General features: G+C 47.5%; 1 protein-coding gene across 4 annotated transcripts in view; it reads left to right on the forward strand.

Moving 5' to 3' along the window:
* Positions 1-14,678: 14,678 nt before the first annotated feature.
* St8sia5 (ST8 alpha-N-acetyl-neuraminide alpha-2,8-sialyltransferase 5) overlaps positions 14,679-26,212 on the forward strand; it is a 59,913-nt gene continuing 48,379 nt past the window's right edge. For all 4 annotated transcript variants that reach the window (XM_051163693.1, XM_051163695.1, XM_051163694.1 and 1 more), the window contains exon 1: positions 14,679-15,133. In XM_051163693.1, coding sequence (XP_051019650.1) covers positions 15,003-15,133 — 131 coding nt within the window. In that variant the 5' untranslated portion in view covers positions 14,679-15,002. The remainder of the gene's footprint in view (positions 15,134-26,212) is intronic.

Consider the following 26,212-nt stretch of genomic DNA (forward strand, 5'->3'; position numbering starts at 1 on the left):
CTCCTGTCTCTACCTCTCAAACACTGGAATTACAGACATGTGCCATCCCTTGTAGGTTGTGAAGATGACTTTAACCTAGGTCACAGGTGACCAAGTGAGAACATGGAGTTGCTTAAGTTCTAGAAGATGATAACCCAGTGGCAGAAGCTTCCTCTGGTCTTCCCATTCTTGTTTATACTCCTAGTTTTGCTTTTTAACAGTCTGATATATTTTCTTACTCCCTATCATTTGTGCTGACCTTTATTCTTTGCATTATATATAATGTTTGCCAATATAAATCGGCAGTGTTAACCTCTAGGAACAAAAAGATAGCATTTTTATTAGGACATTTATAAAGACATTGGCACTTAGGGTTAGGGTTGGGGTTAATTAACCTCATCCAGAAAAAAAATAGCAGGGAAATATGGAATATTTATTTATTTATTTTGAATTTTTAAAGTGTGTGACATCTTAATAGATTTCTGTGTGTACGTGTTGTATAATAAATTTACACTTGTTTGGTCCAAAACGTATATGTAACACCATTACTCATTAGGCAAATGCAAATTAAAAATGCATTGAGGAACTGAGGAACTGTGGCTGTGACTCACTTGTGGTAAAAGGCTTGCCTAGCACACATAAGGCCTTGAATCTAACCCCCAGCACCAAACAGTATATGAATTAATTCATTTAAAAAAACATTCAAAGCCTTCATGAAACCATTACAATATGGGCCCCATGCATCCGTCCGTAGCTTCTAGCCTCTCGAGTGGCAAAAGTAACCTGCCAGGTGCAGGGCTGGCGGCTGCAGTGCTTTCCTGGAGGGGTGTGAAGTGGTAGCTGAACCTTGGAAGACAGGTAAAGGCTGAGTTGTTTTCTTTTGTGGTATTTGAGCCTTTTTGGTGGGGCTGGAGAGGAGGCTCAGCAGTGAAGAGCACTGACTGCCTCTGCACAGGACCGCGTTTAGTTCTCAGATCACATATGACAGTGCAAAACCATGTTTAATTCCAGCTCAAGGGGATCTGATGCCACTTTTGACCTCTGTGGGCACCAGGCACATTTGTGGTACACAGACATACCCTGAAGCATACACACAATACGCCTAAAAAGAACTAGTTTCTAAAGAATCTGAATCTTTCTGGTGTTTTAAGGCAGGCTGTCACTCTTCTGGCACAGTCCTGCATCAGCCTCTTGAATGCTGGGATTCCGGGTGTGGTATATGGACTGCCACCCCAGCTTATAGTGCACTCACAGCAGGACACAGTGATCCCAGCTGAGGTGTTTACCTCCAAGAGAGGAGGACTTCTACCATTAAAATGTGTACACACTGATGTTTATAGCACTTTTATTAGTGATTGTACCCAAATAGAAATGGGATGGATAAGTGATCAGTGGTATATATGTATGTTAGGAAACATGAAAATGAAAGAAATATGTTTATATGCACAGTAATACGGGTAAATCTCAGAGGCATTACCTCAAAAGGAGGTAACCTCGAAAACTCTTAATAGGCAATGCCAAAAATGGTGCTCAGGAAAACCAGCAGTTGCCAGGAGGACGGGGAAGCAAAGGCTGACTACAAAAGGCTATGTGGAATTTTGGGTGCAATACGACTTGAACTTGTTCCTTAATTTAAGAAAATGTCTCTTGTATGTGGACATGTGTTTGTGGGGTCAACCTCAAGTGTCCTTGGGCTCTATACCCTGGGTTAAAAAACAAAACAGAACCCACTGTGAGCAAAATCAGTAAGGAATTGACCATTTCCCTGTAAGCAAACTGCACCTGTTGCGATTTCTGCGAAATGAGTAGCAATGTCAAACTGATGCAAATTAAGGTATGTTATACTTACAATAAAGTTTTTATGTTTTTTTTTTTTAAGTTTTAGAATAAGTAAGCACAGTAAGATCAACAAATTAGTATTAGGCTATAATTAAAATTTTATAAACACTGGGAGTCCATGCTGAGCTACATGAATGATTAAATTAATGAGCCAGTAAATGGAAGACACAAGAAGATTTTTCCACGCAGACTTCCAGATAGTTTATGTAGCTATAAAACCCTGAAAGATTTAGAACGTACAGATTCTTTAAGAAGGTTATGTATAGTGACTTCCTTCCTACGAGTATAGCATGTGAAGGGTAGAAAGTCACTCTATAGAGGAAAGCTGTACCAGGTGATGAAGGTCAAAGCAGTAATTAATAATGCTACTGTTACTTGTCCTTGATATGATGAAAGCAGTGCCTTATCCCACTAAACTTTCTGCAGAACCACAAGAAAAGCACAAGAGAAGTCTTCCTTGAAAGGCATTCTGCAGAGTGCCTGACTGGCGCCTCTCCAGGCTTTCAAAGTCATCCAACAGGGAAAGCCAAGAGGCCGCCAAAGAGGCATGATGACCACTGTGTCTTAGATGACATCTTGGAACTTGAGGTCAACATGGAGTAAATTCTGGAATCTAGATGACAGCAGTGTGTTGACGTTGGTTCATTCGTTTTGACAGGTCCAACATATGAATCTAAGTTGTTTATGATGAGGAAACAGTGTTGAATATGTGGGAACTCCCCAAATTCTCTTAATATTTTACATAAAGGTGTTCAAAGAAAATTAGGCCAGGGATGTATTGCAGTTAGTGGAGCGCTTGCCCAGCATGCATGTGGCCCTGCGTTTGTTCTCCAGCACTGCATAAATCAGCTGTGCTGTGAACACCTGCAGTCTCAGCAATTGGGAGATGAAAGCAGGGAACTCAGAGTTCAAAGTTGTCCTCACCAGCCTGTCTCCAAGTGAATGAATAAATAAATAAGCCATTATTTGAGAGAAACCAAAGAAGATATGAATAAATGAATAGAGATAGATAGATGTATACATTCTAAGCCCATATTTTTGAGGTTAAAGGTGGTGATGAGCTGCTAGGATCAGTGCTGGGAACAGAACTCAAGTTCTCTGCAAGAGCAGCACCTGATCTTAACTGCTGGGCCCTCTCTCCAGTCCCATAATGAGGGATTTTAACAAGGTATGCGATTGGCACTGAGGAGAGCTTGAGGGCAGGATGGAGAACAGACTTCAGGGCAGGTATAGGCTCTGGGCAGTGGAAGAAGTCCAAAGTTCTTAGATAAGGCCTGACATCAGGCTAATAGGCAGCTAAGGAAGTCAAGAGCAAGCCAACTTAAGTTGTTGTGAGAGGCAAAGGAAACTGATTCAGGACAGTGATGAATGTGGAAGAGGCTTAGGCATGGACCAGCTCTGGAAAGGCCCTCAAATACCTTACTTCACAGATAAGGGATATGAGATCAGAGAGGGAAAGCAACTTGCCCATGCTGCACAGCATGATGACTACTTGTCCAACAGAATCTGGGTGCTGTCTCTGGCTAGGGGCTCTCTCCATGCATTTTCTCTTGCTCGTGTAAGCTATGTACTCTGGAGTCAAACATCACCAAGGTGGGATCCCCTGGCTTCCTCATTCAGTGTTATCTCTCACTGCTTGAGAGTGGGCAGACATGACAAGCCAAGCTGGACGCTTTCTCTGGGATAAGCCCTAGACCTGTGGCTACAAGGCTGACCCTGAGAAGCAGGCATTATTTTAATCAAGCATACTGGGAGGGAGGAAGTGACTGCAAACATGACAGAGTAGCTGTTATAAGATGTGTGTGCTCAATGAGATGGAGCAAAAGATAAGTGAAAAGGCACATTTGTTATTTTTGCTTCTTTTTATAACAACCGTCAAGTCTGACTTTTCACACAAAGCTCTTAGTGATTTTCTGATCCAAGGCCTCATTAGATCCAGTGGGAGCAAGGGGGATAGAGGATGCTATGCCTGGGGGCCAGGGTGGACAGCCTCATGGTATGGCAGTGCTAGAGACCGTGTAAAAGGCTTGGTGGACTTTGAATGTCCACCTTCTCTCTCCAGGGACCTGCAGACCTAGGCAACAGCCAGGAATGCTAGGGAGCATCCAGTAAGAATGTAGACAGTGTCTCCTGAGCTCAAGAAGTATTGACATTCTCCACAGAGTAATTTTCCTTTTTGGAGGTGGACTGAACGCCAGCACAGTACTGCAACTCTAGGGAATAAACAAGGGGACTGACCTGTCACCAAAGGGGACCAAGTGATTGAGTGTAATGCTGAGCTTCCTCCAGGGAAAACTTACTTGTCCAGACATCCATCTGAGAAAAAGGTGGAGGACTGCTGGGGTAACAGGTGTGCCTTCTCGGATGAGGCCTTGAGTTTTCCTAGAGAAGGCTCTGGCTCGGGATCTGGATTTCCTGAGAATGTATGAAGCCATTGTTGTATCTTGGCTCTTCCATCCTTTTTGCTGGTTGCATGGTGGCTCTGAGCTGCCGTGGAAACAGCCTGCCTTTGCTCACCCTAGCAGGGCTGGAGCTTTGATGGATGAAAGGGAAGTCCAAGGCTGGAGGCAGGGAGGGGAAGAGACAAGACTCCTGACCTCCCAAGAATAACAGGACAGGGAAACAGTGGGATACCTGAACCGATGGCCATGTAGCTTGCAGAAGAGCGATGAGGGCTTGGCTCAAGAGTGGCAGAGAGCTGCAGAGTAGGCTGTCTCTAGCTGGGAGCAGCATAGGTGCCGACCCCGTGATGAAGTCATCCTGGATGCAGACTGACCATGCCAGCTCAATGCTCAGTGCAGCCCCTGCTTCTCTTTCCAGGGTGTGGCCATGTGCCTGTACTCTGGGATGAGGTGGGAGAGGAAGACACTGAATGAGAGGCTCGTGAACAGGATGGGTAACTGGCAGAAGGAGCTTGCCTTTGTGCTGTCTTTCTCTTTTTTCCATTGAGTGGCCGCTGCTGAGTCCTTGGCCGGAGGTTGACACTTGAGTCTCCATGTGTCAGATATAGTCACAGCTCTTTGTTCAATTGATTATAGATGAACCCTGAGGCAACTCAGCCATTCCCTGTACGTAGGAAGGGGAACCTCCAGTCTGTGGACAAGACCTGGACTTGTGATGGGACAAAGATGCCATGACAGCTGAAGAGGCTGCTCAGTGGACAAGCAGACTCAAGGCTGTTTCTCCCTTCCATTAGCCAGCCTCCCATAAATAGAGCAAGGAACCTCGTGTTCTGGATGTATTCCTCAGGGCCCTCTGCCCAGAGCAAAGAAATTGTTGCTTTGTATTTTTAAATACAAGCAGAGACCTGACCTCTATCTAAACAAATATCTGACCAGCATGGAAAGGAGTTAGGGACTTTCCTCTGAACCTTCAAAATACATCTGTATGTGCCTGTCCAGAGTCCGTGTCCAGTGTGTTTATTGTGTGACAGCACAACCTTCTGAGGTTTGCTGGTGTGGCCAGGACCAGGCTGGCTGGTTTCCTTCCCCAACACCCCCAAATGCTGCTTGCAGCCCCAGGCCAGAGTGGCCCCTGCCCTACCTGCTGGTGCTGCCATTGGCTCTGGCTGCTCTACATTCTCTTAGCTCTGAGCACCCCACATATTCTCTGCATGGCCAGCTAAGCACTCATCTGCCTCTGCAGCTATTATTAGGCACCACTGCAACCCAATCAAGCCAAAGGATTGGGTTTTTATTAGCAAGTATCGTAAGGCTGGCATTTATGCGTCTGTTTAGGAAACATTCTGGGTGAGATAGGGTGAGATAAATATTAGTAAAAACAATCTCTTAAAAGGGCCAGTGCTCGGGCCCACACTTGAATTCAGATGTTCATGAGACTGTGGGTAAGTCTGGATCCCCTCCCTGGCTTCGTCACCCCTGGGTCACACTGGCCAGCATCAGAGCCCACAAACAGCTCCCAATCTGCCAGGATCGGGGTGTGATCCCTCCCTTATGGGAATCACAGAGGCAACCTGTGACCAGACAGTGATTTCCCACGCAGGGATTTAGAGGCTCACAAAGAGCATGCATGTGAAACCTTACTGGCTGCATGTGAACCACCACTTGCCGAGCACTAGCCTACTCCCTGTGCCGTGGGGAGTGGAAGCACAGTGGGTCTGCAGGTCAGCGCCAGACACTCTTAGGGAGATAGTATGTCTTAGCAGATCTTCAAAATTACTGAGCAGTGGAGGTGAGAGAGACTTGTTCACACTTTTTCCTATGCACTAGTCTGGGGATGGCCCAGGATCTGATGAGCTGGGTGCACCCGAGAGGAGACCGGGCTGGGAAGGGGTGTGAAGATGAAAGTGTTCTACCCCCAGGGCCCTCTGCCCAGGGCTAAGAAATTGTTGCTTTGTATTTCTAACATAAGCAGAGGCCTGAGCTCCATCTAAACAAATATCTGAATGCCTTGGGAAGGGATAAGGAGCTTTTCCTCTGAACATCCAAAATACACCTGTATGTGCCTGTCCAGAGTCACTGTCCAATGTGTGTACTGTGTGACAGCATGGCTTTCCCTGGGTTTGCTGGTGCAACCTGTACCTGAAGGAAGATGAGGGGCTCTAGGGGCTGCTGGTTTCTTTTCTTTCCCTTATTGTTTTCTCTTACATGGCCATCTTCATGCTGTGACTGCTCACAGAGAGCTGTGTACCGTGACTGAGGCACTCGTTGGAGCACATGTTCTACTTTTTACAAAGGTTACAAAGAAAGGAAAATTTGTAGTATCCAGTTATTGAGTCTCATGTGTGCTAGAGTTTACACTTTTACACTCAATTATGCAGCTCTTATTTGAATCTGTGTAAACGGTATCTGTTAAGAATCTGAAGATAGGGGCTAGAGAGATGGCTTAGTGGTTAAGATCACTGACTGCTCTTCCAGAGGACCTGGTTTCAATTTCCAGCATCCAGGTGGCAGCTCACAACTGTCAGTAACTCAGATCCAGGGGATCTGACACTCTCACTCTCAGATACACATGCAGGCAAAACCACTAATACACATAAAATAAAAAGAAATACATTGTTTTTCTTTAATAAAAGAATCTGAAGATAAGCTGGGTATGGTTGTACACTTGGGGAGGCAGAGACAGGTGGATCATCCAGCCTGGTCTACAAGGAGAGTCCAGGACAGCCAAGGCTACATAGAGAAACATTGTCTCAGCCTCCTACTTTCCCCCCCCCCCCCAAAATAATCTGAAGATATTTGGGTAAAATTCCAAGCCAAAGTTTCTCAAGTCCAATGTTAAGTGAGAGACAAACAGACAGACAGACACAGACAGACAGACAGACAGACAGACAGTCCCATGGCAGAGCCAGACCTGGCACTTGAGCCTGTGTCCTTCCCACTGCTCATGTTCCATGTCTGGCTTCTGACCTGGCTGAGGAGCTGAGATGGCAAGACTCCAGGCAGCAAAGTTTGGTGGGACAGAAGCGGCCATAGTGTAGGCCTGAATGAGGACACCCAGGAGTCAGACAGAGTTCTGGGAGCTTGAATGTGGAGCTGGCAGGCACAGGGGAGAGCAGTGAAGGCACCTGACTAGGGTCACACTGAGTCTGCACTCGTTCAGATGACTTCCCCATCCAAGGTCACAGCGAAGGCTGGCTCACCAGAAGAGCCCCCACTTAACAGGCACTCTCAGAGTTCCACACTTGATCATAACAAACTACTTTTATCCCAGAACCAGTTTTCAGTGCTTTCCAGGCTCTGGGACGCCACCTGCCACTTCCTTCAGCCTTGTCACAGCCTTTGCAGTCAAACACCAAGGCACTGAGTCAACAAAGAATTTGCTTCCACCTTTGTTAAGGAGGCTGCCCTAGCTTGTCACTTCACTGTGTACTTGATGGTTGGAACCACATGTATGAGAGTCTCTCAGTGCCTTTCAGCACCCCGCAGTGTACAGCACAGCTGATGTGGCTTCTGCTCCACTACTTGACACTGGCCTTCTGGACCCAGGACTCTATTGTCTCCAGGTGGAAGGCGGGCTCATATCAAACAACCCAATGAACTCTGGTGACCAGAGACAAGTGTGCACAGAGTGTAGGTCACAGTCAGGGTCGGTTGTGCATATAAATGTCACAATGTAAGCTCCAGGTTCAGTTCAAGGGTAAATGAATCTGGTATGTTGGCAGTGGATAATAGGTTCATATGTTATGATTTATCAAGTCTCCGTGGAGACAGTGTCTAAACCAAGGAAGGACTAGGACCGTGTGCATAGGTTGTGCATATCCACTGTGAAGTGGAGTCAGCAAGACACCCCGTGGGCCAGCTCGGTTTGTGGGTTGGCCATGCTTCCACGTCATAGTAATCTAGTGGAACTGTGGCTGAAGAAGCTGTGTTTCATGACATTTACCATGTGGTTTTTCTGAAATTTTTCTAAAATATTGCTGGTTTCTGGTCTTCTTCATTGCCCACTTGGCTTGTGAGAATGGTAATCAGGATCGACTCATATCATGGCAAAGCTAGGCTATCAAACTGATGGCTGCCTGTGTCATGGACAGGGGCCTCTTAGGTTCTCAGGCAGAGTATATCAGTCTTAGGTATTGGCTAGTAGGAGGCCTGGGAATTTCTGTACAACAAATCCTATTCCCATTAATTCTGTTCGAAAATGAAGCATACATCCCATGGGAAAACCAGCCCCTGTAGACTGAACTGAAAATGTTTGAGGACATGATTAGGATCTTGGCTGTTTGTATATTCCTTTACAGTGCTGCAAACACAGTTTGAGTGGGACATCATATCGACTACATTCTCAGATGGCAACTCCAGGTTCAGTCTCTCCATCGAGGGATTAGTTGAAACTTCTCAAAGCTTCTCCCAGGAGGGGGAGATTGGAAAAGCAGAGAGCCTGGAGGACAGACAGCCTCAGAAGGCAAGGCAGTGCACAGCACACACAAGCTCTAGCGGCTGCATACTTTTGCAGTGGGCCATCCCTAGCCGTGCTTAACCCAGTTCCAGCAATTTCAAATGAGTTGAACAATGAAGTCATTTAACACGATGACAGCTTTTACAAAGCAGTGATAATATTTCACTACTCCTCTTCCTGCTTCCATGAATGAGGGCAAAGGATTACGTCTTAGGCTGGGCAGTGCTGCCTGCTGAGAGAGCAAGAACCCCAGGGAGTGGGTCTGATGCCTCTAGGGAGCTGAAGGCATCAGCTCCCAGCAGGACTAGCTAAGATGCACTTTTGTAGTAGACCATGGATGGAGGTCCAGCTCTGCCTCTGGCCCACCCACCAACCTCATCTCAAAGACACATGGAGCCAGCAATGCTAGGGCTCCCGCTAGAGCCTCTGCTCTCACATTCTTCTCTCTGCCTAGGGCATCCAGACGCATTGTCTTCACCTGATTGGCCATCCTTTCCCATCCCACTGCAGCCTCCAAACACTTCCTCCAGACACTTTCCTTGCAGTCCACCCTACTAGCTGCCCTCCCATTCACTCCCAGCTATCTGTCCTACGAGGACTGTCCATCTGACTTCCTCAATGGACTCCTAGTCTCTAAGGTACAAACTAATGCCTGCATTCAGTGGTCATTCCAGCAAAGTCTACGGAATACATGGAGCTTTAGACCTTAGGGTAAGGGTTAAATGACGCATACCTTGCTGTGGCTGATCCTAGTGGGTCACAGTCCCTTTCTAGGCACTGAAGAAACAAGCACTAAACTTGGTAAGCAGTCAGACTATTTATTCCCTCACCAGTGGTCTTTCTCAGAAGAGTAGAACCAGGTTCCATGTTTCCTTCCCAGGACCAGCCTTTAAGATGAGTGAAGGAGGTTCGGCATTCAATTTTAGCTACCGTGCCATCTAAGTGGGACCCAAATGACCTTGTCCCACAGTGAGCTGGGCCTGGCTAGCTATGGGAATGTGGCAAACTTGAGGTGGGCCAGAACTTTTCTGTGCTTCGATGTGTTGGCTGACTGCTAGAAGGTGGGAAGGAGAAGTTTCGGGGGCTGGAGGTGGCACAGCAGGAAGGTTCAGGGTTAGAAATGACATATACATATTCATAAGGGAAATGAACAAGGGATAGAAATTACAGCTCCAGTACACAACACTAAGTGATTTAAAAATCAAGATGAATGATGTAAAACCCAGCACCTGCAGAGAACTCTGCGGTGGTTAGCCCAGCTCCACGGATTTATGAGGCTGTAAGTAGAGCAGTTTTGCTCACGTGGTAACAGATGCTTTCTTCACAAACATTGTCCCAAAGCCAAGAGCACCCCCTCAAAGGCCCGACATGTTAACGCAAATGTAGAGAGGCACAAGCATGGCACACACTTAGCGCACACTACTTGAACACGTGCGTGGAATGTCACTTACGTAATCTGCCAGGCTGTGGCTGGGCTGCATGGAATAAAAGCCAGCTTCTATAAGCCCACAGAGACTGCTAAGTTCCTTCCTCTTTTTAAGCCACTCTGTTTTATGCTGGAGACAGTGCTCACAGCATGAGTAATTCCCATCAGTTATCAGTAATTTAGCAGATTGTGCCAATGTTGACATTTGTTCTTGGCTTAATTGTCTGCTAGTGTGTGTTTTAAACAATGATGCAGCTGTCCCCATTCCTGGCAATTACAGTATAAAAATGGTGCTCACTGAATCTGCATTGTGATCACTTGACCACGTGTTTACTCTTTTTGTTTGTTAAGCCCTTCTGAGCGTTTGCTGCAATTCTACAGGGTATAAATTTGGCCTAAGGTAAAATCTGGCCCTGCATTGCTAGTAGCATCAAAGATTTCAAACTTGTTCATTTCATGACCTTAGGTCTCTGATTCCACTAGACTTGCAAGGCATTTGCGGGTGGGTTAAATATAACTCTTTGATTTGATCTGCAGAAATCGGATTTCAAATGCCATTGGGCTAGACGAGCGGTGTCAGCAGAGATGTACGAGATTATTGCTGGGCTTTTGCAGAGTATCAGGCGATGAAGACCCACCCCATACCTGTTGCCACAAAGCCCCAACGGTGCCCATCACCTGCATCAATCTTGTTTCCTGCAAATGCATGCAAATGACAGAGCAAGGGCCTCTGGAGCTGCTATTGTTTCTCCCTATTCTTCGTGTTCTTCTTTTCCTTATTAGGCTAGAAGGTTAATGCTCATATCACCTCAATTGGTGATGGCAAGACAAAATAAATATCTATTTAAAAACATGCCCTCTTTGGAAAACCATTTGGCAGTAGTTGCTAAAGCTGAAAATACATACTCTGTTCAACTCCAGATGCAGATGCTCAATAGACATGCATGCATGCGTCAAAGAGAAAGCATTAGAAGTTTCATGGCAGCAGCTGCCACATATCCATCAACAGTAGAAGTGACAGTGCTGGCATGGAGTAGTATGGTGGTATAAGGCTTGCCTAGCATGCACAAGTCACTGGCTCCTACAAAGCAAAAAGGTGTTGCAGTACTATACGTTTCACACTGGTGACAGGTTTTGTTCTGTTAGGAAAGGACCACACATTTAGTGTCATGAGGAGCACACTATAGCTTCAAGCTATGTAGCTGGGGTCTCTCTCTCTCTCTCTCTCTCTCTCTCTCTCTCTCTCTCTCTCTCTCTCTTTTTTTTAATTTTATGTTCTCTTTAAATGATTTGTTTTGTTTTAGATGCATTAGTGTTTTGCCTGCATGTAAACCAGAGTTGCACACAGTTGTGAGCTGCCATGTGGGTGTTAGGAATTGAACCCAGGCCCTCTGGAAGAGCAGCCAGAGCTCTTAGTTGCTGAGCCATCTCTCCGGGCCCATGGGCTCTCATTTCGATGTGTCTCAAGGACTGCACTGAAGGGCAGGGCCGCTGGAGCTCAGGACCCTCTCTGGAGCCCCTTCAGGCTGCTGAGAGGATTCTCTCTTTTTTGTGTGGTTGTTGGCTATTGGCCAGGAGCCAGTCTCTGCTCTGAGAGGCATCTGAGTCCTTTGCCAAGAGATCTCCTCTATCTTCCAAGCCAACAGTGAGTATTCTTTCTCGACTCAGTCCCTCCAATGATTCTAATCACCCCATAGAGGAGCCCAGTTCTTTTCATGGACTGGTGATCACGGCCATAGAGATTCACCTGTGGTTGTCAGAGAGCCAGGGAAATCAGACACGAAGAATATTCCATTCACAGAAAATGCACAAGCGGGGAATACATTAGTTTGGTATTAGAAGTCAGAGCTGACTCTGTGAGGTGGCTTAGTAGGGGAAAGCACTGGCTGTGCAAGCCTGCTGTGTAGAGTTTGTTCCTCAGAACACCTGAGTGTGCAGAGGCATGAGGAGACCCTTGAGTGTGATGAGACTTCTTTTTCTGATGCATATTCTGATCCCACTGCTATGCTCGGCTTATGAAAATGTAGTGAGCTACGCATTGATGGTCCTTACTCTTCTGGTAAATGCATTATACTTCAATTGAAAGGTTCATGGGAATTGGGCGTGGTAGTGCATGCCTGTAATCCTAACACTCAGGGAGACAGAAGCAGGCTGATGGATCTCTGTGAATTTGAGGCCAACCTGGTCTACAAAGCGAGTTCAGGACATCCAAGGCTAAACCCTGTCTTGAAAAACAACAACAACAACAACAACAAAAACCTTCATGGGATAATTTGGATTCATTACTGTAAAATGAGTTTGCTTTGTTTTTTCAGGGACGCTTGTATCCAAAGACAGTTCTTAGAATGGTACCTACTAGGGAGGGCGGAGGAACAGGATGAGAGAGAAAAGGTGTCAGGACTGGAGGGAGGGGATAGCCAACTTTGTTTTGTATAGCTCCTTCATATGGTTGAATGGAGACTAGTTTCCCAGAACTAAAGTAACCTGCTTGCCCACTGACCCCCAGTGTTTGCTCTATTGACCTCAATAATGTGCCTGAAGAGATCTGTTGCCTGACATCCTTTAATTCACCTCTCCCAGGTTATACACACAGAGGGCTAGTCACGGCCCAAATGTTAATGTTTTAAGCCTTCTCTCCTTCCCCTTTTTGTTCTCTAACTACCTCAGTTTAGAAGCAGACAATGGGCTCTAGTTTCTAGACTAGAGACCCCCCCCCCCGCCCTGCAGCTGAATAAGATGCTTGTGCTGCTGTTGAGCGGCTCATCCTTGTGTCTGTCTGTCCTCTGTGACCTTGCATGAGGAAGGCACAAGGTCATGTGACAGTTGGTGCTAACTAGGTGAGAATCTGCACTGTCAGCTTGGGACATGGGTGTGGGGGCTGCTGTGTGGAGGACTCAGTGGAAGGTGGACTGCATGGACCCCTGTTAAAAAGTTTGAAGGCAGCTCAGTGTGGTATGGTGGCACATGCCTTTAACCCCAGCATGGAGGAGGCTGAGGCAGGAGGATGATCACAAGTTGGAGGCCAGCCTGGGCCACGGAGCAAGATTTTGTGGTGAAAAGAAAGAGCAGGAATTGAAGAAACCTAGGTGAGGCGGGTGATGCAACTTTTAGAGCAAAACAGTAAACCAGTGTTGCTGTTGTTGTTGTTGGGGTACACTGGAGTGCGCCCATTTCAGTATGTACAGGACATCTGAAGTCCAAAGACTTCTTGCTAGGTGAACCCCTTTAGGTAACTTGCACTTTGGCCCATCCAAGTATAGAAGATAGGAGGTGAAAATTCATTAGCATATGTGAGAGCAATTAAAGGTTGATGAGAAAGCCGCTAAGGGAGTCTATGCTAATCATGCAATGATGAGCTTCCAGATTTCTGGGTTACCCCACTTATTCGCAAAGAAGCCTACCCACAGGTACACTGGATGCAAAAATACACAAATTCTTCAAAGATAGTGCTTAGTGTTTCAGCCCTGTGGATGAACACAAATTGCAATCATTGCTAGCTCCCTAATCATAGAAATTGCTGGCTGCGAAGGTTTAAGGGTTTGGAGTTTGGGCATTTCCCACAAAAATGCTTTTTCTTGCTGCGATTCTAGTTTTATCAAGTTACAAGTGCAAAGCAGGCCTGATTCTGGAATCTCGGGAGTGTCTAGGAGGTCCTGGGAAGGACACCCTAGCATACAGAGTGAGTTGAGTAGTGGATGCTCGGTGCATGTGACTAATTCCCAAGCCTGTGCAGTGTCAGGATGGCTGTAGCTAGCCGGGAACCCCGTACAGGTGGCGTTCTTCGGGGTAAGGATTTCTGCTATACCACGGCTTTCCCGGTGCATCTTTGGAATCGTTTTCTCCAGCTTACACCGAAGCGTGCGTGCTCATTGCTGGACCCAGTGACTCCTTAAAGCTTTGGGCAACCATAATACCCGAAGGCCACCGGCTGCTGACCTACGGTCTATGAATAGTTCCAAGGATGAGACAAAGTCCCAGTGTCTGGTTGACAACAGGATTATTGACGAAAGGCTGCGAGCTGCAGATGGTGAGAGGGTAGAAGCTCGGGCATGTGAGGGAGTGGGGGAGTAGGGGGGAGGGGTCGTAGACCCTGATTTTCTGCTCAGCATGAGTTGGGAGTCCAGGTCCCAAGGACAGCCCCTGGAGCCATTAGCATTCAGGGGCCGCGCGCGCCGTCCTTGAAGGGTTGCCTGGCTGACCTTGCTCCGCTTTCACGGCAGATTCTCCAGCAGCGCGCGAGGACGCGGCCGCGGCGGTGACTCAGTGTCCTGAGCACCGCATGCAAATACTCGTCTCCGATGAGGCTAGCTTTGCGGTCTGCGCTTGTCCCCGCGCTCCTCTGAACCCAAGGATTCCAACCCGGCCCTTTGAGCCTCTCCGCTCCCCCTCCCCACCGCCCAGCCTCCAGAGGTTGCGTCGCCCACGTCTCCTCAGCAGCATCCAAGGCCAAGCTTCGCACTCTCTGGCTGCAGACTTGGGGATCAGACTCGCTGTCCCCCGGCCTGCCCCACGCACCCGGAGCCGGCGACCCACAGCCGACCCAGAGGGGGCGGCGCGGTGCGTTAAGTCTCGGCCCGGCTCCCCATTGGTCATCACCTCGGCGGGAGGGCGGCCCGGCTCCCGCACCTGCCGTCGCCCCTCTACCGGCAGATAGGTTGCTGCGGGACACAGGCTCTCAGAAGCCGCAGCACGCGAGGGCCGGCCTGGGGCTCTGCAGATCTCAGCGCTGCGAGCCCAGTCCTTTTGCCGCTGCGCCCGCGGGAAACTTTGCCCTGCGAAGAAGTCTTCTGCCCTTCTGTGCACCGTGACAGTCCACCTAACGGCCCCGGGGGCCCCCCGCACAGCGCGCGAGATAGCCACGCCACCCCGTACGGTGCGTCCGCGGCGCCGGACCGCCAGGATGCGCTACGCAGACCCCTCGGCCAACCGGGATTTGTTGGGGAACCGAACTTTGCTCTTCATCTTTATCTGCGCCTTCGCCTTGGTGACATTGCTGCAGCAGATCCTGTACAGCAGGAGCTACATCAAGAGGTAAGAAAGTCCGAGGGGTGGGACACAACGGGCCCAGAGGTGGCAGATGCGTTGGCTATAGCATTCTGGGAGCAGATGACAGGCTATCTGCCCTTAGCCTGGGTATCTCTGCTGCCAGCCAGAGGGCAGCAGCAGCTGTACGCCTGTCGTGGTGTGTGTGTGTGTGTGTGTGTGTGTGTGTGTGTGTGTGTGTGTGAACTTTGTTCTGTTGTGGACGTGGGCAGCAGCTTGGAATGCCAAGCAGCAAAACCGCTCTGTTCCCCAAATCTACATTTCCGTGGCCATTTATTTGGCTGCGGCTGGAAGGTCAAAGGCCAGTTTTCTTCTTCTTAGTTTGGCAAGCTCTAAATATTTGTAGGGATCACAGAGATAAAAGCTTTTTTTCCCCAGGAACTCCCGACTAGGTGGGGTGGTAGTGGTCTGTGGCCACCCACGGGGACAGCAAATTCTACTAGGTCCGAGACAACCTGACTGCCTCCAAAGCAGATGGTTCTTTCAGATCCTTAGCATCAGAGGTCAGAGAAACAGCAAGAACTTTGCCCTCTCAGTCTTCCAACCAGAGCCAAGCTCCTTGAAGAGAGAGGGTAGTAAGATGCCATTCAAAATTCAGGCACAGCCTCAGTCTCTGTGTGGAAGCTACACGGACACTCTAGGCTCCTGTAGTTCTGCTGCCTGGTGGAGCCGGAGCTGCTGCCGGCCACCTGCCTGACTGGAGGTGAGAACTCTCTCCTCCTCTATGCTGGAGGCGTCTTCATCACCAGTGCCTGTCTAACCTCACTGCCTTCCACTCAAATGGATAGGCATGATTTTTTTTCTCAGAAGTGCCCCAATAATAGAATTCTGTTCTCTTTCCAGCCTTGAGGTTTGCACTGATCGCATTTGCTCCCAGTCTGGGCTGCCCCAAGAGTGGGAGAGTGAGGGGTGCTGCTGGTGATTTGTGCCCAACAGGGAAGCTGAGGACCATGTGGCTGGCCCCTTGCCTCTTGCATTCATTTCCAGCCACCTACTGCTCCCGACTTCCCCAGCCAGCTTTCTTCCCTTCGTGCTCTGTGTGGCACTGCTGGCTTGAAAACACTCTCCAGTCTCTGGACCTGTTGGATTTGATCAGCCCTCTGTGAGATGTTCCTGAACTGTGGGCTGTGCAGCCTTGCTGGGTCTTGACACCTGCTTCTCAGTGGGGCAGCTCTTGGTCTCTGCCCTCTGCTGGTAAATCCCCAGAATTACCGGGGCTCCTAGAGCTGGTAGGACAGGAAAGAGCCACCAGGGCCATAGTAGGTGCCAACCAGGCTATTGCCAGATTGTTCTGGCAAACCCTGCCTGAGTTTGGATGGACAGGCTAGCTGCTCAGAGCCCAGCAGGTGCGTTGGTTCCTTCTCACTTCATTCTCCATCTCTCAGACACCCCGACCCTTAAACAGCAGATAAAACCCTCACTCGAGGAACTTTGCTTAATGCAACCAAACAGTCAAGACTGGTGTATGTTCCATCCGGGAAGGGAGCCAAGGAAAGGGTGCTATACAGAAGTCAGTGGTGCAGTCCTGGTGCTCAGTGGGATTGAAGCCCACCTGGGGAAACAAATGGCCCCAAGTGAGATGAGAAGTACGTGTCTGAGAAGCGCGATGGGCTGGAGTGCCAGCGGGCATGGGTCTCTCGTGGACCTTGAAGGCAGCCCAGATCTGGATAGGGGTGGGGACATGCACATCTGTAATGGAAGGAAGCAGTGGCCTGGCTGGAGCACAGGATGCAGGCATGGCCCTGCCCCTTCCCATCTCTCCCCTACCTGATCCCATTCCATTTCTGGTCTGTTTTCAGGCTTCCCTGGTCCTGTGCCTTGCAGCTGACTCATTTGCTTATGTGTTCTATGTCCTCACACATCACAGTTGCTATGAGTTGGCTCCACCCGAGTGTTTGTTTTCTATCTATCTGGAAACAGCAAAGTCCTGCACTACAGTTCCCCGAAAAGACCCAGAGATGCAGGTTCCTGAACCCTTGCGTTGAACTCCCTTCTAGGCTGTCATCTGGAAGCCTGGCTCTCTAGCAGGTCCCCTGAGGGACCAGCAGCAGGCTCCACTTGATGCCATAGGCCAGTAGATCTCTGCCAGGCCAATTTCACACTTAGAGATTAGAGAAGCCACACCTTTGGTTGTCACAAGGAAAGAAGAGATGCCACTGGCATCCAAGAGGAAGTGGGTAGAGGGGCCTGGACCTGAAAACTCCTTAAGGTCCAAATTACCTGTCACAACAAAGATGTTTCAGCCCCAAATGTCAGTGGTGCTGAGGTTGAAAACTGCTCTGGGCCAGAAGCTGTGAGGTAGGGGTTATGGTTTGCTTGAGGCTGCACGTGTGTTTGGCAATAAGAAATCATCAATAAATATGGATAATGAACAGATGATTGAAGGTAAGAGCTTGCGAATGTGCATGTGTGTGTGTGTGTGTGTATGTGTGTGTATGTGTGTGAATGCGTGCCTGGGTGTGTACTTAGGTGTAGTTATTGGAAGGGACACAATGAAAAGATGGATCTCATGATGTAAGGGGGCAGGGGACATCCTGGGATGTGTCATATGGCAGTGAGGTTCTGCAAAGGCTGAGGACGATTGAGCTTGGTCATAGATCTTGTGGTCCTTGAGTAGGGTAGTAACTGGTAAAAGCGCCTGAGAAGCAAGGTTGTCTGGGTATTGTCAGGGAGGCTTGGGGAAGGAGAGACACCGGGGCTGTGACCTCAGCTGTTCAAAAGTGAAAACACCATTCAGGGGATTCTGAAGAGCCCACTAGAGGCACAAGGGTGGCAAGCTCATCTAGTGACGTTAGAAGAAGTTGCTATAGAAGGGAGTGGGTGACGTTAGTCGATGCACATTTATTTATCTATTTATCTACTTATTTATTTTGAACCCCCAGTCTTTCCCTGGAATGTGCAATGAGCACTTTTGACAAGGACTATCGTAAGCCACTAAAATTCTAAGGACATATCTTGATAGGGAGCAAGGAGACCAGCTCAGTAGCCTAGCTAGTGCTATCTCTCTGCAGCAGAAGGCACACACTGTGGCTTGGGAGGAAAGAACCAGGAAGGAACAAAGTTGTCATGTGTTTTGCTTCAGACTTGGCAATGCAATTGGCTTCAGATGTCTGCTTTGGACTTAGTAGTACTTACTGTACACGGAGTACTTACTGTACACCAAATACTATACACCGAGTGCTTACTGCACACTGAGTACTTACTATATACTGAGTACTTATTGTACACTGAGTACTTACTATATAAACTGAGTACTTACTGTACACTGAGTACTTACTATATAAACTGAGTACTTGGTATACACTGAGTACTTACTATATAACCTGAGTACTTGGTATACACTGCGTGCTTACTGTATACTGAGTAGTAACTATATAAACTGAGTGCTTACTGTACACTGAGTACTTGGCATACACTGAGTACTTACTATATAAACTGAGTGCTTACTGTACACTGAGTGCTTACTATATAAACTGAGTGCTTACTGTACACTAAGTACTTGATATACACTGAGTACTTACTATGTAAACTGAGTATGTGCTGTACCCTGATCACTTACTTTCCACTGAGTACCACTGGAAGTGCTGAGGATATCATGCACAAGGCCCCAGGTGCAGAGAAAGGGAGCGTGTGGGCTGGAGGACGACAGTAGGGCATGCATGGAGGCATGGCAAGGGTGGGAGGGAGCTGCTTCAGGAAAAGGCTCATTTGGCTTACATGAGAGGTCTTAAAGACCCGAGGAGTGATCCGTGGGCACAGGTGGAGGTGGGGTTCAGAAGCGCCAGCAAGAAGTGAAGACAGGAAGGCTTGAGCAGTCTACAGAGCAGGGTGAGGGCTGCACTGCCCAGCCAGGGTAGATGGCCACAGAGTGTGAACGAAGGGGCGTGTCAGAGAGTGGGAACTATGGGTTTGAGTCTGTACCTGCTTGGACATGGATGGCAGTCTGTCTGGAGCAAGCCAACACCTCTTTGGAAAGAAACTCTAAAATGACACATGGGGAAGAACCAGGCTATCAATGCGGTGTTTGGAATCACCTGCCAGCACAGCAGTGTGTTCTGAGCTTCTACTATTGTGATGCTCAGTAAGAAAATACATCCAGCTCAGGGGCAACACTCTGTAAAGCAATGCTTGGTTTACTATGAAAAAAATGTGCTCGATATTTTCTACTCAACAGCCTCTTTCAGAGGACCTGGGTTTGGCTCCCAGCATCAACATGATGGCTCACAACCATATGTAGTTCCATGTTCCAGAGGGTCCAGCACCCTCTTCTGGCCTTTGTGGGCAATCTACAAACACAGTGCACTTTCCACATATGCAGGCAAACACTCATACACACAAAATGAAAATGGTAAAATCTTTAGAAGAACCTCCTAGGGCTGGGGATGTAGCTCAGCGGTAATAGTGTAATGCCTGTAATTCAGCGTGGCCTGGATTCAACCTCCAGCACTGAAAAAAACCATTCATTTTTCTATTTCATTAAAAATATGATGAAAGCAGGGAATGGTGACACATGCCTTTAATCCCAGCACTTGGGAGGCAGAGACAAGTGGATCTCAGCCCGGTCTACATAGTGAATTCCAGGCTAGCTAGGCTGTCTCTCTCCCCCACCCTCCCCTCTCTCTCCCTCCCTCCATATATAAATATTTATTATTCAGTCTTCAGAAGAAGGTTCTAACAGACTGCAACATGGAAGAACCTTGAAGCTCTTATGTTAAATGAAATGAGACAGACTAAAGGACCAGGCACTTTGTAACTGCACTTTGATGAGGTGTCTGGAGTTGTCGAACACAGAGACAGATGGTAGAAAGGCGATAGCTGAGGGCCTTGAGGAGGACAAGATCTTAGTCATCATTTAATGGGGAAAACATTTCTGCTGGGGAAGAAGAAAAAAAAAAATGAAAGTTGCTGAGCTTACTGCCACTAGCTGCACACTCACAGTTGGGTAAAATGGCCAAGTTCAGACTGTGACATTTTTAGACTTACTGATTTCTTGTATATGTATGTGAGCAGGTGCCAGGGCATGAGTGTGCAGGTCAGAGGTCAACTTGCTGGGAGTCGATTCTCTCCTTCCACTGTGTGGATCCTGGAGAGCAAACTGGTTGTCAGGCTGAATTCTTGCTGGCCCCGGGCTGTGTATTTTCACCATGGTAAAACATTTCTTTTTTTTAAAAACCTGGGAACAATCCATTAAATTTGGCTTTATAACCAACTATTGGGAGTATACCTTTAGTTAGAAAAATACTGGTCTTAAGGATAAGGGGTGTAGCTGAGTGGTGGAGTATTTGCCTGGTGTGTGCAAAGTCCTGGACTCAGAACTCATCATGGACACCTCTCTGATCTGTGTGATAGAGCCGGATGGAACAGGAGGGACCAGATGGCAAGTGACAGAGGGCTAATCACAAAGCGCCCCCTGAGGAATGAATGCCTTGACCCATGAGTAGGAAGGGGCTGCCTCTGGAATGTCAGGCTGGGAGAGGGTTGCTTAGCCATTCTTCAAGTCACAGATCTTGAAGCTGTTTCTATTTTTGCTGTCAGGACTAGTGTGTGCGCAGATGTTTCCGTGGCAGCGATATTTCCAGCTCTCCAGGCTCTGTGTCTGTGGGCGGGGTTACTGACCATGCAATAGCCCATGTCTGCCACGGGATGAGGTGCAGATGTTCCCGCACCACCCCACACTCAGCAGTGTGTTCTGGGCTCTCGTGTGTGACAAATTCGTCACACTACTCTTCTTGATTACAGCCACCCTCATGGGTTTGAGGTAGTGTCCCACTGGGCTTGCCTTTCCAGATGAGTGATGGGGTGGAACAAATTTTTATATGGTCATTGACTGTGTGTCTCATCTTTGGGAAAAATGTCTATTCAGGTCCTTCGCCTACTTTAAAATTGGAGTATTTGTCTTTTAAAAAATTTTAAGTCTTTTATATATTCCAAGTGTAAGTTACTTATCGTGCATTACTGACAATTTCTACCATTCTATGAATTATATTTTCCAGTTCATTTATTTTTTTAAATTAAAAAAATTTTAAACTCATTTATTGTTATGTGTATGGGTGTTTTGCCTGCATGTATGTTCTGTGTACCATATGTGTGCCTGGTGCCCTTAGAGGGCAGAAGAAGTCAGATTCCCAGAGACTGGAATTATAAAAGGTTGTGAACTGCTGGTAATCAAATGTGCGTCCTCTGGAAGAGCAGCCAGTTCTCTTATCTGCTGAGCCATCTCTCCAGCAGTGAGATTTACTTACTTACTTTTATTGTGTATGAGTGTTTTGCGTCATGCATTCATGTGTACCACATGCTTGTAGTACCCACAAAAGTCAGAAAAGGGGTCAGATTGCCTGGATCTGGAGGTGCAGAGGGTTAGGAGCCACCATATGGGCGCTGGGAACAGAACCTGCTGAGCCACCTCCCCTGCCTGTACTTTATTTTAAAAATAAAATGTCTGTGGCCCTGTGGATCAAACCAGGGCGTGGATCATGTCAGGCACATAAGCTACCTCTCAGCCACACCCTAGCCTCATCTTCTCACTGGTGTTCTTTGAAGCACAAAGTTGAAACTTTTGATGAATGTTGTAGACACCAGTGGCTTATGTCTCCTGGTGAAAAGGTCTAAGACGCAGGGCGGCCCTTTAGGCCATATAAATAAAGACACCAAGGTTTTTGCTTTGTTTTTGAGACAGGGTTTCTCTGTATAGCCTTGGCTGTCCTGGACTTGCTTTGTAGACCAGGCTGGCCTCAAACTCACAGAGATCCACCTGCCTCTGCCTCCCGAGTGCTGGGATTAAAGATGCCACCACACCTGGGTGACACCAAGACCTTTTAATATTTCAAAGCTTAGACCTTAGCTGGGAAGACTCTCAACTGATTCATCGACTTTAACCCATAAGATATATCTTCCAGGGCTGGAGAGATGGCTCAGTGGTTAAGAGTACTGACTGATCTTCCAGAGGACCCGGATTCAATTCCCAGCACCCACATGGCTGCTCACACTGCCTATAACTCCTGTTCCAGGGGATCCAACAACAACCTCACATATACATACATACAGTCAAATATCAATGTACATAAAATAAAAACAAATAAAAATATTCTTAAAAAAGATATACCTTCTAGGCCCATAGTCATGTCTGTCTCCCCTCATCTTCCCAGAGTCCTGCCTTCCACTTCCTGCCCAGCTATTGGCTATTGGCTATTATTTTTATTAAAGCCAATCAGAGAATACCTTAGGTAGGTGAGGAAGAACAGAGACACCCCAACAGATGAGGCATGAGCCATCACTTCATTGTTACTGCTGTTTAACTATCCATTTGTAAGCCATCACCTAGGACAGGATCGCAAAGACTGATACATATACTGTCTTAGAAGTGTTTTTATAGCTTTTGCTCTCATGCTGAGGTTTTTAGCCATGTTCTGTTAATTTTTGTACATGGTATTGTAAATCCTGATTATAAATAGAATGACAAGAACTGCTCACCACTGGGACTATTTACTTAGATTTTAGTATTTTTGGTAGATGTCTTAAAGCAATTAAGACAGTTTCGTGTTCTCATAGACTATGCTACAAAGTCATTTTTTAAAAAAAAAATCCTTTTCTTACATACACATCTATTGGATGATGTGTTATTTATCTCTAATCTTTTAACGTGGTAAATCACACTCATACAACTGGTCCCGGTAGTGCACACCTGTGATCCCAGCACCCGGGAAGCTAAGACAAAGGAGTTGGGGTTTGAAGCAAGCTCAAACCATATAAAAACACCCAGTGTCATAAAAGTGCTTCCCAAAAGATTATACGGACAGATGCTCAGTGCCTAGCTTTTCATGTGCGAGGCAATGAGTTCGTTGACTGTCATTTTCAGCTATAATGATCTTGGCATGTATTACCTTTCCTGTACTGTCTGTGAAATGAATTATGAACAGTCCATTTAAGCCTGTTCTTTGGGGGCCGGAGAGATGGCTCAGAGGCAGTGAACACTGACTGTCCTTCCAGAGGACCTGGGTTCAATTCCTAGCATCTTCATGGTGATCTATGTCTGTAACTCCAGTCTTAGGAAATCTAAGGCCCTCTTCTGGCCTCTGCAGACACCACATACACACATGATATGTGTGCATGCAAACCACTGCCACACAAAATAAATAAATTACAAAAATCCAAACCTGCTGTTCGTGCAAGTTTTTGAGGCTATCCTGTGAAAATTCAGTAGTGTTAGCTCTATAGATATCCACATCTAAGTTTTTTTTTCTTTTGGATATACTCTGTCAATTAGTGGTTTAACACTATTTATGTTTTCTATCCTTTTAACTTTGGTTAAGACTTTTTCTAGAAATTAAAAAAAAAATAATTTTAACAACATGAAGTTTATGAGTCTTGATTATATCTTCAATATATTCACATTTTTGTCTTCTTTAAAATTATTTAAAATTTAGCATTTGCTTACTTATTTATACATATTTTAAATATTTATTTAAAAATTTAACATAAATGAGTGTATTTGTGTGGGAAGGTGCTGTGGTTGGGCCAGGCTCCCTTAGAAGCAGGCTCCCAGCCAGACAGTAGAGTGCAAGATGTGGACTAAGGCAAGCTTTCAGGATCAAGACCAAAGAAAAGGAGCAAGAGGGAGAAACAGAGGCAGCCACAGCTGAACACAGGACCTCTCAACTGGGATGGCCCTTCACATTTGAGGAGAGAGGTTAGGTCTTTGTGGCACTGTGTGATCAGGACTCTCCTTGGGAGGGGACATAACCTTGGAGAAAGAGCTCTCCTTACCTAAGACAATTCCAAGGTAGGGGTGGGGGTAGGGGTGGGGGCTGAGAGCCGATGCTGTCAGCTCATGCTACCCCCTGCGTGTGGGGAAGGAGCCTTCATTCCCGAGGTTGTAAAGGCACATCACAGCCCTGCCATGCAGAATAGCTACTATTTTGTTGAAATTTGAATGGCCTTGATTTCCACCCCACACACTGATATGGAAGTCTCCCTTTGAATGGTCAGCTTCGCTAGGAGTCCACCCTGAAGCCCAGTGATTCACTGTTCAGTCAAGCATCTTTTACATGCATGACATCTGCTCTAACTCATGCTCCTAGCCAAGTTCTGCTGAAGTCTCCTGACTTGTTCCTAACTGGATGCCTGACCACCTAAGTCCTCCCACTCCTTCCATTCCCAACCCACAGTGTCCCTTTGTCCCTTGAATTCCTAGCACCCATGCTGATCGCACTCAGATGCTACACAAAGCGCTGTGCTACGGCTTTCTTGTTTGTCTCTTCTATTCCCCGCCCCCAGTTGTAGGGGACTCACATATATGGCCCAGTCTCCTTTTTCTGATGCCCTGGGGTACAAATCTAGGCTGCACAATGTGGCTGGTGCACACCTGAGACTTGAGGCAGGGAAAATGGGTCAAGGAAAAGGACATTGTGCCTCTGTGCTGCCTTCGAGTATATTTTGAGGCTCTTGTCATAGAGCCGGCTCCCCATTGCACCTCAGGGACAAAGCTTGCTGTTCCACTTCCCAAAGAAACAGGTGCAGCCCAAGAAGTTGGGACCGTGGCAGGTGGCTCGCTCTCTATCCAGAGCATGGCACTTGGGCCATGGTATGTCCTAGAAAGGCAAAAGGCTGTTGAGCAGACTGTGGCCTGCCTGGGGCAGGAGCTGTGCTGTTGACTTGATAGCTTTACAGTTTGGCTGGTCAAGGCTGGCATGTACTCTTTTCCCCTCTCCCTACAGTCTGTTATTTCTCACAAGCAGTCCCTCCTTGAAATAAATGTCAAGCAGGTAGTTAGCAAAGAACAGTTGGGGGGGGGGGATATGGCAGTACTGCGTGGCCCAGGTGTCCACTGTAGGTGTGTGTGTCACCTGGAAGGGAGCTGAGGTAGCTGGGCAGGGAGGGGATGGGGTGTGTAGTAGAAATCAGTTTAGTCAGATGTTAAGAACAGCAGCTCAGGGCCTGGTCCCCAGAGCTCAGCCTGGAGCTCGCACTGTGCTCTTCCTCTGAACACATCCTTGGCTGGATGACACCCAGGCATTCCTTTGTTTTCTCTGTCCCTCTGCCCTGTGAGTCTTGTACCCTTCCAAGGCTTCTGCAGAGCTACAAGGCTCTCCCTGGCTCAGCTGCTCCCAGGGAGAAACTCAAGAAACTGCTCCTTGTCTATTCGAAGCCCTCATCTGCTCCACTCTGCCACCAACTTGCTAATCTCTCCCTCCCCTTTTGGGGAATGGGAAGAGTGGGGCTCAGCCTGATGATCACGCCCTGTGGACAAATCGCGAGTGAGAGAATAAACACTGCTTCTCACCCCCTCCCCCCATGTTGTTCTAGTAACATTTATTCTGGGCCTTTGAGTCGGTAGTGAGAGGCAGGGCAGGGTGGGGCAGAGAGGAGCACTATTGATCCCCAGAAACGCTGGGGCTTTTCTGAAGTGGGGTATCTCCCTGGAGAGACCTTCAAGGGAGTAGAGACAGGTGGTACCACTCCCATCAACTGAGGCTTTACCAGATCGGTCTGGTCCACAAAGTGAGTCCAGGACAGCCAAGGCTACACAGAGAGACCCTGTCTCAGGAGAAAAAAAAAGAAAAGAGTGGTTTGTATCCACAGTGAGACATCATCGGAGAAAGCAAACATTTTGTATTTACAAGTGGTTATCAGCTGGAGACAGCTTCCGGGCTAGGGATGGGGGTTTGTGTCCGCTTTGCCTCTCAATGCTTGCTGTCCTTTCTAAGCGATTTGCTGGGCGGAAGGTCACGGCAGTGGGAGTGGAGCAGAGGGTAAAGTTCACCTCGTGTTCAGTAGGAAACAGAAAGAGAGACAGCAAAAGGGATTGTCAGACCCACTAGTAAACCTTAAACAAGATAATGCCTCACGGTTCCTGAAGGATACTATTAATGGAGGTAATTAAACTCCAGTGGGCAGTTCCTCCTGTTTTCAACTCTCTGACTTTGCCCCTTCTCCATGGTTACCTTGGTAGCCATCCAAGGCAGCCTAGGTAGCTCTGCCACCCTCAGAGGCCAATGAGATCATTCTGGGAGCCGAGGATCCAACTCTACACCTGAAGGTCAAGTACCAGGGTCCTGGCTGAGCCTGGTG

Source organism: Acomys russatus, chromosome 20 (assembly GCF_903995435.1).
Source record: "Acomys russatus chromosome 20, mAcoRus1.1, whole genome shotgun sequence".
Taxonomy (NCBI): Eukaryota; Metazoa; Chordata; class Mammalia; order Rodentia; family Muridae; genus Acomys; species Acomys russatus.